This window comes from Callorhinchus milii, unplaced genomic scaffold (genome assembly GCF_018977255.1).
Source record: "Callorhinchus milii isolate IMCB2004 unplaced genomic scaffold, IMCB_Cmil_1.0 Scaffold5, whole genome shotgun sequence".
Taxonomy (NCBI): domain Eukaryota; kingdom Metazoa; phylum Chordata; class Chondrichthyes; order Chimaeriformes; family Callorhinchidae; genus Callorhinchus; species Callorhinchus milii.
This window is the reverse complement of record NW_024704746.1, coordinates 44,424,203-44,438,951: the sequence shown is the minus strand read 5'-3', so window position 1 is coordinate 44,438,951 and position 14,749 is coordinate 44,424,203. Positions and strand designations below refer to the sequence as shown.

At 38.2% G+C, this 14,749-nt stretch overlaps 1 protein-coding gene across 1 annotated transcript in view; it reads left to right on the top strand.

The window, feature by feature from the left end:
• Positions 1 to 14,749, top strand: part of prickle1b (prickle homolog 1b) — a 94,105-nt gene that overhangs the window by 68,533 nt on the left and 10,823 nt on the right. The window contains 2 exon segments of the mRNA XM_007894642.2: positions 8,277 to 8,461; positions 13,201 to 13,314. Of these exon segments, the coding sequence (XP_007892833.2) occupies positions 8,330 to 8,461; positions 13,201 to 13,314 (246 nt within the window). The 5' untranslated portion in view covers positions 8,277 to 8,329.

Here is a 14,749-nt window from a genome sequence, read left to right as displayed (position 1 = left end):
TTTAAAAATTGTCGTTGCTACAAATAATAATGTTTTTCGCAGTCTGGACTATGAAAGGTTGAAAGGATATGTTTGGTTTCCTGACCAGTTGGCTGTGTCTGCATCATTTTGGTGAGCTGCCAGCGAATGCTACCTACAGTTCAGGGAGGATTGCTCCCATTCAAGGTTGGGACAATGCTCATGTCAAGCCATTCTTGGAAAGCTGAAAGCATTCAGAATCTGTGGAGAATACTGCCTCTAAATGTTAACCCTTTTTAGGCCAATAATTGCAATTTGCTCCCACAATTTTTTAAAAAAAGTATGGTTACCTTTTTCTACTTAACACAAAAGACACAATACTTTTGTGTCTTAAATTGAATGTATGGAATTTATGATATAGTGTATAGCCAGATTCTGAAGAGTGTACCTGCTAATTGGTCCACAAGTTTAAACTCTCCTTTTATAATACAAAAATCGTTGTATCCAAATAGCTATTCCAACATCAGGAAGTTAGCAACTTCACAATGTTTCTAGAAAGTGTAGTGGCTGTATTTGTAGGTGAACATGCAGCTAATTTCTGCAATATCCCACAAATTCCCATGAAGTGAATGCCTAGTTTTATCTGGAGGGCCGTTGTTCAAGACACAAGGAGAAACTCACTTCACTTTTTCAAGGGAGACCTGTAATCCCATGGAACGCAACAGCTGAACAGGTAGACATACCTCAGTTTAATGTTTCACGTGAAGGATAGCACCTCTAATAATGCTCTCCCATTGCTCCATTGGAGTGTCAGGCAAGAATATGAGTTGAACTCCGACAGAATGGGGCTTAGAAGAATCTTATGACCCAAAGGTGAGTGTCAGCAATTGAATCAGGCTCACATTCAAATCCCTACTTATTTGTCCTTACATATTCAGACGAAACTAAAGAACTTGCATCACTTGGCATTAGCTGGTTTCACTGAATTTTCTTTGCTATCTTATTTCATGTGTCATGAGGGCTGAAATTTTGGTCTTATTTCTTTCAGCAAGAGTGCAAATCTAGTTAAATATTAAAAAAGAAATTTCAAAAGAATGGTGTACTCTTGCTTGCCAATTATCTCTTTCCCCAAAGAATTCCAATTTTTCCTCCATTAAAAGTGCAGTTTCATAGGTGCCGGTCACTCTGCAATATCTTGCCCAAGTAAATGGTCATTGTTCATGTGTGAGCTTTGACAATGGATGTTGACCAGCTATGTGACCATGAGATACGTCACAGCTGAGTTGATCCTGCCAGCATTTCAACATCTATTCTTTCCGGCAAGACCTCAAAGAGGAATAGGATTTTTATCCTCTAACCAAGGAGCGCTGAGAGCAATCATGACATCCAAACTGTTGCCCCAGCTGGCTTAGGGGTGATATGATTTTGTTTGGAAGGTGCATTCATGGGGTGTAATTATACTGTTTGTTAAAAATACAGATTTATGTGTGAAGTCTTTATAATGAAAATCCTGTTATGACGATAATGAAAAAAATGCTTTACTGATCAGCATGGATTACATCACACAGTTTCTAATGCAGAGTAAGGTAGTGAACTAGATACAAATTCTTTGCTTACAGTCATACAAATCCACAAGCAAAGTGGACACCATCACAGTCCATTAACATTACAAAACTCATGCTTGATGATCTTTCATTCCAGAAAATCCAAGTATCTTCCAAACCAATAATGCCAACATACTTTTTACTCAACTGTAACATGACAAATACCTAGCAAGCTATTTGGCACGCACCAAAGCAAATTCCATAGATAAGGAAAAATCTGGCAGTGTTCTCATTGCTGATCGCTGTCTTGTGGTAGAAAGTGAGTTTCAGGAGAGACCAGAATCAGGTTCAGTTGTGATGATACCTCCCCCAACGTCAAACAGAATGTTGACATTCACTGTCCAGGCTCATTGCTAAAGAATGATGACCCTATAGGTATCAGAGGGCATCTGGAATCAGTGAAACCATACCCCAACATGAGCCATTGCTTTGCGGAGGACATGAAAAATAGAAAAAAAAGTTGTCAAATGGTTTCCTTATATGAAATAACCTTTTCGTTTTTAATATATATCAGCAACGACGCAAGAAACTACACTTTTTTTTAAAACAAATTTTAAACATTTTCTAATCATTTTATGATAATAGTTAGAAACGACTGGAAAAAAAAGTTGCTTCATAAAAATATACTGAATTGTAATATGATCACAACACAAGGCTGAGCAAGACTGCTTGGCAGGTACCCAGAATGGAACTAGTTTTTGCAGTCAACTGATTAATTACGACTGCTAAGATAAACCTCGGAAACAAAGACATGCTGGTTACAAATCAAAGCGATTTAACTGGGCTAATTCTGTTGTGTTAGCATATTTTTCAGGAAGCATATCCTTTGAGGGAAATGGCTAATTTGGGTTCAGCAGGCGTCTGTTGCTGTAAAACATCCAATGCTGGTCAGATTCCTGTGCCGTTATTGCCCACCTTGTTACAAGCCTTCTTCTCAAACAACGGGCTGCCATTTCAATCACCTGCTCAATCAGCCACCTCCAGCTCCTCCCTTAGGGGATGTCGCAGTGCACTGTGGGTGGATACATCTGATATGCATCTTGTATTCCCCAAAGCCGTGTTAACAAGAACTTTACAAAGGCAAGTTGTTAAACAATTTGCCCCACAGGATTTAGTCGAACGGCAGGGGTTACACAGGGAATGCTTGTGTCACCGCCTGCAGAACCGCTGACCTTTTGTTGCCAGTCGGGCTGACCGCAGGATTTAGAGTTCAGTTCAGCTGCAGTAACTCGAGGGAATTGTTCCCAGTATCCTTAATATTAGGATGTTGGAACCCTTTTCCTAATTCAGGGTTTCCCGATTAACTTTTCCACTGGTATCTGAAATGAATACCAGGAAACCCAGAAAATTATAGCCAATGGTACATTCAACATTTATTTTTTAATAGCCTTTGATATAAAATCAAACTCAAAACCAATCACATACCATTTTCTTAGAGTTCTGTTATTACATGGTTTAATGCTGAATATGCAAGATAAAGCTCCATTGAAAATATATATTAATGACTCAATTCATTGAGAAACTTCAGTGAGAAAACTTGATTAAGCCTCCTAATTCTCAATGTGTTAATAGATCTGCCAATCTACAAAAAAAGAGCTAATGTTGCATAATAAGGCCTACTGGTCAAGAGTCACATTCAGAACTGGATAGCACGTTGTTACGTTAAGCTACACTTAATCCCTTGTCATTATGTAGCCGCCTAAAATAGAATTAGAACACCATGCAATGCATTGTGCTGTTTCCACCCGTATGAAGTGAACATTTAAAGGGCTTATGGCATGTGATTACATTTGAATTAAACAGTGAAATAATGTATTTACTTATTTTTTGAAAGGTAACCTGGAAAGCTATACAAAGCTATTAGATGAGAAAAGATTAATTAAACTAAACCAATAACCATTAAATGCAAAAGTTAATCATGCGTATCTTACAGAAACACCATTTTTATTTTTATTTTGTGCCTAACTACCTCACGTTCCTCAAAACAAACAAAAGCCCTGTTCTGTTGGAGTTCGTTATTTCAGCTGCTTTTGTTGCCTCCTGTGTGCTCACTGCTGAGTGAGGCTAATGGACGTTGCTTATTTATGGAGTGACTGAGTCAAGACTCACCAGGCTGAGAAAAAGGATATTGTTACATATCTATTTTTCTTGAGGAATATTATCAATGAAACAAGCTGTACAATGTTGGACTTTTTTGGACTGGATTCTTTGAAAAATATATACAGTATACCACTGCTTACCCTGGGAATTTGTATGCCATTTATACGAAAAGTTGTTGAGAAAAGGTATTATCCGATTGAAACACTTCCTGTAGCACATTTTACAGGCAATCCCCATTGTAATGCACCCTGATTTAGTAGGAATTTACTTATAGCACAGGCATAGGGACCTGCAATATACTAGAACCTTGGAACACTTTCTACTTCTTGTGCAACCTCATGCTAAAAAATGGACATCAGTGCTCAGCACTTCCAGGGTTGTCAGGTCACTGTTGATATTGCTTCTTGCGCATCTACATGTACATTATGCACATGGTGTACTGCTGATATCATTTGCTGCCACTCCACATATATGCTATGTACAGGAAGCACTAATAATGTTTTAGCAAAGGAGGTGATGTCAGTAGAGGTTCCTGCACAGAGCATGTAGAATGTGATGTCAGACACAACCTTCGATGCTGAAAGTGTTGCAGAGCAGGCATTTTTTATGCATGCCTCCTTATAATGCCTGGTCTTGTGTTTATGTACTCAAACCACGCATTATAATAGGGTCACCCTGTGTCTGAAAAACAAATCTAATACAGTTAATGGCTAAAATAGATAATATTATCCTGAGAAATATTAAAAAATGTAGATTCATAAAAACAATCATATAGAAGGAGGTTATATGATCCATTGTCCCTTAACAGCACTGGTTCCCAATCGGAGTTTCTCTTATCCCATTTCCCACTCTTTCCCTATACCATTTTATAGATCTGCCGAAGTGTCTGCCAAATTCTCTTGTAAACATTGCAACTGACCAGGCTTCAATGCCCCTTTGTTAACACATTCTACATCTTAATGATCCTTTGTGTAAAACAAACTCTTCGAACCTCCCCCTTTACGCATTCAATAATAATATTTTACTGTTTACCTTCTCAAACCCCTTTCACAATTTCAAAACCTTTTATTAGATACACTTTTAACTTTCCCTGATTCTGTTAATACAGCCCAAATGTCATACTTTCCATTAGAATAAATATTCAAATATTCAAATTCCAGGCAATAAGTTAAGTTAAAACATATAACACATCAGCCATTTGGGGTTATAATTTTTTCTCTGTGAAACTCTGAACCAGAAATCAGCCTCAAAAATCCAAACCATTAAAGGTAAAACCTGTTTCCTAGCAGGTTTTACCTTTGCACTTCTGCAGTAGTTTGTAATTTGCTCAATTCTACAAGCTTTTTATTGCCTATATAAAAATCACTACATTAAAGAATAACTAAACCATTCCATGAAATGCTTTGAGAATTTTCAATAGGTAAGGTTATCTATCAAATCTATATATTAGATGTCAATCTGGCTCAGTCTCAGTTGGTAGCATTGAGTCAGAAGGTTGTGGGTTCAAGCCTCATGTTTGGATTTTGAACTAATCGTCGAGGCTGACTCTCAAGTGCATTATTGGAAGTGCCATCCTTCGGATGAGATATTAAACTGAGATCCCATCTGATTATTCAGGTGGCTGTTAAAGATCCCATACCACTATTTGAAAAGAGAAAGAGTTTTTCCCAATATCCTGCCAACAATCCTCCAAATAAAATGGCGATTCAGTTCATGGATGCTGTTGTTTGTTGGACATTGCTGTTTATGGAGTGTGGGGGATGCACAGTAGGCACAAGTTAGCTAACCAGGGGGTAAGCAAAAGAGTGGGGAAGTAGACCTCAAAATCAATCTGACAGATGATGGGTCCAGGTGCAGGTGCAGATATGAGCATTGTATCACTGGAGAGAGAGTAGCATAGATTTACTACAACAGCAACAACTTGCTTTTGTATAATAATAGGACTCGCAGCACTTTAAGTCATACATTGAAGAGGGGAGAGCATGCATGCACCCTATTGAGACTGTGCAAAACCTTAAATAATCCTGAAGTTTAACCATCCTCAAGGGCATATTCCCCAGATTATATCAATATCCCATAAATGCAAACATCATTACAGATGTTATCAAGGTGAGAGGGTAAGACTGACAATTTAGGGCTTTTTCCTCTAGAGACAATTGAGAGGGGACCTGATTGTGATGTTTAAATTATGAAGGGGTTCAATAAGGTGAACATAAATAGTTTTCACGTGTTGGCAAGTCCCTAATGAAGGGGCATCAATATAAGATAGCTAGTTACTAAGAAATCAGAGAGAATTTAGAATAAATGTATTGATGTGTTGAAGGTAGTGAGAATGTGGAACTCACTACCAGAGGTTGTGGCTGGAGCAGAAAACACCAAGAACACATGAGAGAGACAAGGGAATATATGGTGGTGGGGGGCTAAGGGGAGGCTCACATGGAGAATGAACATTGGCACGGACTAGTTGAGCCAAGTGGCCTGTTTCAGTGCTACAGATTCTATGTAATTCTATATATAGGTAAACATAGCAGGAATGTCGTACAAATAATGGGATGAGTTGCAATTCGTTTGAATGTGAGTAAATTCGGAAGAGAAAGGAGTATAGTAGGAAAACACAAATCTGTGTGGTCTGTATCATATAATGCTGAACCTGTACCATCAGGTTATTGGAAAATCCCCAACGCTATTTTGAACAATGCAACCCTCTATCCTTTTCATTGTTTTTGAATCAAATTTTACCACAACATTTATGTTCTGGACCCATTCATTACACTGTAAATGGACATGGCAGCTTTCTACTGGACAGCTCGTCAGTTTCTTTAAATTCTGAAAAGGTTTTATTTGCTGGAAACCAGTGGAACATGTGCGATTGATTCTTTCATTTTGTTTCTTTGTGAGTTCAAGCATTTCTAATGCAGCCCCAACTCGCAGATTTTTACGAGATTAGATAATTGGGTTTGCTGGTTGATTTGTTGCCTTCAGCAGTAGCCTTGGTGCAAAAGGTCAGATGGTCTTTATAAATCAAAACAGTTATCATATGATGGGGGTTGTAACCCTGTGACATATCAGCAGGTTTGGAATCACTCCAGAAGAAAAAGCATCGTTCTTAAGAGTGTCTGATTAGAGTTCTCAGGCTAAATTGTGCAAAGTAAATCACTCTTAATTTCTTTTCCGCCCAGCAAAATGTGTTCACATGTTGTAATAAACAGATCCAGCTGACCTTACATTGATGTAGCTTTTCCCTCCCAAAGTAATTGAAGTAACTGTGTACTTAACTTAGCAGAATTTTGCAGGATTGGAGCCCAGGACAGCTTGTCACTGGCTTCAGTCACACAACTTTCTCTGGATGGCTAAAAAAATGAATATCACATGCTTGTGGGACCTTCCATCTTCAGAAAGANTTTTTAATATAAAAGCCTAAATCAAAGGAAAGCATTTTAACTTATCTAAGATCTTAGAGATAAAGGCACCACCCAGTGCAGCACCAAATCATCCAGAGCAGATGGTTGCAAGTTTGAAACCTAGTCTATTCTGAATTAGCTGTAGTTAGTCATAGTAGGAGGTTGGACACAACATTATTGGCCTCCATGTCATTGTTTAAGTAAAGGAAATAAGCCAGGGTTCCTGCACTCAAATCTCCCCCCTTACTGGAAAGTGTGAGTGGAGTTTTGGATGTTGGATTGGAACATCTGCGGTCAAATAGCTTGCTGATAGTCAATGTCAAGCTTCACACAAATTTGGTTGGGTCCGTGGAAAGAAAAAGGAGTCCAGTGGCATCCAATACCAGCATCAAATCCTTCCAAATCAAGAAGAAAATGTACATGGCCAATAATATATTTCTTTATCATTCAATATATGCTGCATCAACAACAACAATTTACATTCATATAGCCCCCTTCACATGGGGTTGCATCTCAAAGCACTTAAATGCATGGTTTATCAAATACTGCTGAATCACTGTAAAAAAAGTGACTGTTCATGTTAACAACAGTGTCAAACGGGGGTTCCAGATCTAGGAGAAATTGGCAATGAAATTTAGATTTGTAACATGGAGATAAAGGTGCAATAAATATATTCATGGCGTAAACGCAGAAGTCTGACTTCAGGTTGGCAACTCCAGTCATAGTATTCAGGTTCCAACAGTCTGGCCACAGGCTCCAGTGTAACTTAGGCTACAATCTGAAACAGAGCAGTTTATGCTCATCAAGTTCACTGGTCTCCTCAACTTTTGACCCTGCGCACTCATTAAAGTACCGTTGCTCTCACGTAATACTGATTTGTGCATACATTTCAGTGGAGATTTCTAGAGAAAATGTTAGTCTGGTTGGAATACAACTTAACCTATGAACCAAAATCAACAATTTAATTATTGAATAGCATGACTGAACGTCAAGGTGTTCATATTTAATTTAGGTTTTGGTTTTGCATCCTAAAGCATCGAGTGTGCACTGAAATGTCCAATCAGTTAAGATTCCAGATATTCAAAGCTGTTCTTAAACACAACATTAACCTACCCAATGTTGTGATGCAATTTTGTTTAAGTCCAACCTATATTTACTTACTTGTTTTGATAACTAGAAGCCATCAACCTTTATATATTTTATATCTCTGCAGAACTCATTATAAAGCTGAGATAAAGCTACCAGTTGAATCTTCTGAGTGACATCATGGCTTTAGATTTGGAGCAAAACGTCAACAAACTCGGGTTTGGATTTCAGCGCAGCTCGGCATCGGACGATGATTCTGGCTGTGTTCTGGAAGAATATGCATGGGTTCCACCAGGTCTAAAGCCTGAACAGGTAGGTGTGAAGAGGTTACTCTTGCGGTATTTATAAAATATAATTTGCAGAAGTGTTATGGAATATGTTACAATGATCAGCATACTTTACTGAGCCACTTTTAACAATATATTTATATTGTTAATTATATATTATTAAATGATATCAGCGTGGCCATCAACCTCCCACATTTATCCTCTCCTGAAGGCATTTTTTGATTTATTTTTCCTTTGATTGGGATACGATTCCACAGGAACTGGTCGCCCACTGGTACCTCATCAAGTGGTTATAATTCATGAATCGTGACGCTATTCATCTGTGAAGACATCACAGCTGAATCAATCATGTTATCCCTCAGCGTCCATATCTGTGCATCTTCCAACAGAAGTCCGGAGCAGGATCCTGACTAATTTTGCCCTCCCTAACCCAGGGATGCTGAGGAAAATTGTAGGTCTAATCGATTCCTCAGCTGAGATCTGATAACTCAACAGGATTCAAACTTCTGACTTATTGGTCTTGAGCTGCAGTGAGTTGTGATTTTCCCTACATCCCCAAAATAAAGTCATCATTTTATCTGTCACAAAAACTAGAGCCTTAAACATCCTGTTTGATTTTTCTGACATTAATTTGAGTGTAACAAATGATTTCTGTTAAAGGTAATATTTTAAACTAACGTTCTATGTGAGGACAGGGTGTTGAAGTAAACTGAAAAGCGGCACACGCAACTAACTTTTTCTTTCATGAAAGTAATTTATTGTGTGTGAACATTGAAGAATGAGACATTTTGACTTTTTGATGTATTGTAAAAGTGCACCTGGAGAAATGTGCTTTGATTTTGAAAATGGGCTGATTGTTTCAGATGCAGGCTCCTTTTACTGATTGACGGGTTTGGAATAACAATGTATGTTGTCATGCACTTCTGGTTGCTGTAGCCTGCTTTAAAACTACGCATAGACTTTTCGCAAGATTGTATGGCATGTTGCTTTGTCATGTAATGAAATACTGCTGTATAATTGTGGTTTTTATAAGAAGTTCTTTTTTAAGAAAACGTTATTATCACACAAAATGTTTCCTATAAAATAATAAACACATAAGTGAGATGGATGTATTCCTAACAGCAAAAGGATTCAGTCCATTTGAGTAAGCTTCTTTGAAAACCTTAGTCAAACAAACACTGATAAAAGCCTATTGCAGAACAATGTAGTGTTTGAAGATTAGGCACACGTTTCAAAGATCTTTATTTAGCAAGATCAACAATGAAGGTAGCTGCTTTTGAGCAGAGCTGTTAGTTTTAAGGTGTTCAAGATTAGCAGATCTGCATCAGTGAGTTAAAACTATAGTCGCAAAGCACGTCGATATCGCAAAGATAACAATAATGTCATAGGTTATCGTAAAATTATTTATTTTATCAAATCTGAAGAAGCAATAAACCTATCCAAGGTTTCAACAGTCATCCTATTATGAATTGTATTGATACTTTTCTATTTGGCTTAAGGTTTTTGGTTGCAACCAACTCTTAATTTAGTATTTGACGGGCGGTCTGCAAAAATATTTTTGGAAGAATGACAAATTATCTTTTCACCCTACATGGGCCATGTGAGTTTTTTTGCATAAGTCTGCCCTACCTGGTAGCTGAAAACTTAAGTGGGTTTGTGTATGTCAGAGGGATCAGTTGACAGGACCACCATTTACTTCCATTGCTTGGAGTTCTGGCTTTTCATGAAGTCCCATTTCTCTCATTTGATAGAAATATCTCGGATCACTGCCAGTGGAAATGATCCATTACTGTTCGTGGTTTGTAAGAAAAGAAAATGAATGAAATGGAAAAATGTAAATTGATTGCTAGGGGAAATGAAACAAATGAGACATAGTGAGGCCCATGAATACTATTTTTTCATAAAACTGATTTTATGTTTCATATGGTCGCCCAGTCAATATAGTCACTTTAGTACCTCCCTTCGCTTCATATTGACTTATGATTACTACATTTCTTGGAAATTGTGCTGAAGATACTTTTTGCCCACAAAAATGCAATCAATCCACTTTAAAGTATATTCCTGTGAAACGCTTTGAGATGTCCTCTCGATGTGAAAAGATGCAATACCAATTGTAAAGATTATTAGTTTTTAGTCAGCTCTTATCTTGCCTGCAATATGTTGAAAATGGGTGCTCCCACCTGAATTTTTCAACACTTCTCTTCTTCCTCGCCCACCAAGTACATAGCTATGGACAAGCCTGTACCCTGATTCAGGAGCTCATTCAAATTCTCTAAAGGAATTCTCTAAAATCCCTTACAGTAGAAATTTCTCATTTACCACGACCCCGTTAACAAATGTCAACTGTATTCCCAATAGACACAAAATACAAATATAATTCAGAGAGAGAGAATGGGTTTGTGTTGAAGGGTTTATGCAGGACATAACTGCATTCCCTCTTAGTGTTAAATGCTAAATGCATATTCATCAACCTTCAACAACTATTTCAACAACTTTGTGTGGGTCTGCATTGTTGGTTAATGAGAATGGTCCAGAACTCAATAGAAATTTGTATTATTTAGGAACACAGCCAAAAAGTTTACCATTAGGACAGATGTAGTGTTGCATAATTATTTTTCAGCAATTTAAAATTTAAATGCAACTATTATTGTGCATTGAAGAACACGACTTGCCAATCTTTTATGAAACCCACCAGTGTGGTTCTCCCATCCTCCGGTCTCATTTGTCATCCTTGCTCCCACATGCTTGATCCACATTGTCCTCCTTCATTGAATACTGTGCTCTCTATTAGTACAGCTGAAGGCTATTAATTTGAGGCACCCGGTTGAAATAAATGATCCCATATCGGATCACCCCATTAAGCACATTGACTCAATGTATTCAACCGTTATGAAGATTTATAAGTTGCACTCTAATGTTTTGATACTTCACCCAGTAATTGGGTGCAACAATTGATGATTCTAAATATATGTTTTGTGTTGTATGATTTCATTCTGCATTTGTTCCTTTGTCTGATTTAAAAACACTCCCGGAGGAACTGAGTGAAAAAATCCTTTGGAAGAAATTTCTCATTTACCATGACCCCATTAACAAATGACAACTGCGCTCCCAATACAGAATTTAGGGGAAGAATCAGAGTGTTCAGCAATTTTTAACAGGATACTTAGAGTCAAAGGATACACATTCCATGTCGGTACTTGAACTCACATAGTCTTAAGCTGACAATCCAATGCAGTGTTGGTGAGCAATTGTGCTGCCGGGTTTGCCGACAAATTCAGTCTTTCTATTTCACAGTAATTCCTGTAAAGGGCATTGATAAGGCTCTATACGGTTATCCTGTAAAGGGCGCAACGATTGTGATTATTTTGCAGCAGTTTCCAGAAATAAGGGTATTGGCCTCAGCTCATTTAAAGGGGCCCAAAACAGGACAAACCTATTTTAAAAGTAGAATTTGGAACTGTGACATCCTCAGCCTGTTTAGATTAACCTCTAAACTTCCCCACCTCCCAGAAATGTAATGACTTTTTGATCCTGTGTAGGAGGTATCTCCTTATTTTTCCTGCAAAGATTCACTTTGAGACCCCCAGTTGAGAGGTGTTCAAGCAGAGCAACATTTTATGGCTAGTCTCTCATTTGACCTGCAAATAATTATTTTCAATTGCCAGCCATTATCTTTGATTAGAGTCGCCAGAGGCTAAAGGGGCTGTACTGTAATAAATTGGTGGCTGTACAGTCAGCAGTGTCTCAGTAAAATGTGGCTGCAAACCAAGGCTGGAAGAAAACTCGTTCCCAGAAACACACATGGAAGCAATGAAGGCGTTGGCCTGGACGGCTGTGTGTTTGGGAGAGTAGTAACCAGGAAAACTTTCCAGAAAGCATATTGAATCTGTACAGGCAGCAGAACAAGGTTGGTTTGTGCATTGTAATTTTCTGTGCAACTGACTACATTATTTACAGAATTGCTGACAGGAATTTTTTTTGACACATGAGGGAAGGTAATAAAACACTCGCCCCCACCTCCCCCCCCATCATTCACCCCTGAAGGTGCTGACTTTTTGCTGCAGCAGTTCCAAAGGTACCAAATTGCCAGTGCCTCATCCAAACCGCCACTCTTTATGTATAAGCTCATATAGTAAGTATCAACAAGCTAATTAAATTTGTTCTCTCCCATTAAATAAATGTACATCTTAAATAACTCAGTAATGATCAGAAATGGGAATCCTTAAATCCTAGACCTTTCACAGTGCTTGGACTATTCTGCAAGCTCTGAAATCAATTCACTCAGCAAAGATGTGGGAAGAAGGACTGAGTGAGTTAACATTTGGTTATGAGCAGGGAGAGAGAGAGAGGACCCCCACATTATATGTGCATAATTTATGATACCCTAATAACGGCTGCAAATTGCATTCCAAAATGGCAGTTCAGCAGCTGGGTCCTTGTCATTTCTCAAGCAATACAATTTTGCTGACTTCAATGATCTGGTCCTTGTAATGATCAAGGGATCATAAATCCTTTCAGAGTTCTGTTCAATGTAACATCACACCAATCTTAAACCTTAAATCCTTGTAAAAACTCAATAATGAGATACATTTGGAAGTTGCTTGATGAGAATTCTCTGGAGTCTGGCTGCAGTGAATAACCTCCAGAAGTGAATGATGAAATTCATAGATAACACAATTTAATAAACTGTTTGTAATGTGACTTTCCTCTTCTGTCCAGTTTCAACCATTCATTTATGTATTCTCTTTTGACCTCCCCCACCAGGTACAGCTATATTTCTCATGCCTTCCAGAAGATAAAGTCCCCTACGTTAACAGTGCGGGAGAGAAATACAGAATTAAGCAACTTCTGTACCAGCTACCACCACACGATAATGAGGTAAAAAAATCATTAAAAAAACAGCCTCACTCAGGCACACCATGTGTTCAGTGTTTATGGGCTCATTATGGTACAGGGCAAAGAAAGCAAGGTCCGCTTGCCATGGCTACCTACATTTTTAAGAAAACGTGTAAACTGTCGTAAGGAATGGTATTCAACTCATAAAGCCTGCAATTGGTAAAACCTGCACATCCTGGATTATTTAACTGTTTGTTCTAAAACAAGCATTCATTGTGCTGTTCGGCAGCATTGTTTCCCTCATTACATTAATTGTATTTGTCCCCACTTTCTGAACACAAGTAGCTTTTGTGCTGTTTGCTGCCACCCGCCAACTATCATGTGCCTGAAATTCCTAACGTTTCTTTACAACAAGGAAAAATAAAGGATGTTTAAGCAGCAGTAAAATTCTCTGATTTGAAGAGAGCATTGTGCTCTTGTGTACTTGTTGTCAAAGAAGAGGCCTTTTCTGAATAAATGAGCCGTAGCTCATGTTTTAATCCACTCGGTGTTCTGTCACGGCCTTAAACAGTAAAGTGCTGTTTACAATTATCCTTCTTTTCAAAATCTTCCTTCTTGGGTCATAAAAGTGTCTTTTTGGTTGGGCCTCTTAGGGTGTTGTTGTGCACTGTTTGGGTTTAGCAAAGGATTTGTTGAGCACTTTGGATGGCATGACACCCAGTCAATCTAAACCCAGTTATAGCTGCTACAGTTATAGTAATACCCACTCCTCCCCACCCCACCAGCCCCGATGTTTCTAACCTGGAGGATTAAAAAAAAATTGCTGTAATTTTTTAAATTTACAAACTGGACTGCAGAAAGAGTGGCACTAGAGTGTCAGTGCATTTGCTCTTGTTGCAGCAGCGTAAACATAGCAATCTCGTACCACTGATCAAATGTCTTTATTAAATTAAATGGTTTCACTTAATATAATCTAAATACAGTGGTGTATACATTAATAAGTCATTAGCATGTACAGGGAACAGTAATAATATATAAATTAAACTGATAGCACATCGACAATTTCCCCAGATTCATTTGTGAGTCTGGACTGTGAGCCTATTCAATTTTGAAATGCATCACAGCTGAGCCCAAAACAGTTATCATCTGATGTTCACATATATACCTTTCCTACATGGATCACTAGATATTTATGAGGAGGAATCCTGACTAAATTTGTTTCCCTTCCCTAACCCAGGGGGTCCTGAGACCGATTTGCTGTGCTTCAACTACTGCTCCGGCCAAGATCAGCTAAGTCAGCACAGACGAAGGAATCAAATGTGCAAGGATTGATAATTCACTTGATGGTGGCTTTGTGCACCAGCCATTGGGATACCAAAATATAATTTATTAGGGGAGAAATTACATCAGTTCCCATGTAAAGTGTAAAATAGCTGCCAAGTCATCTTTGTCCGTTTTTATCAACGTGCTTCTCTGT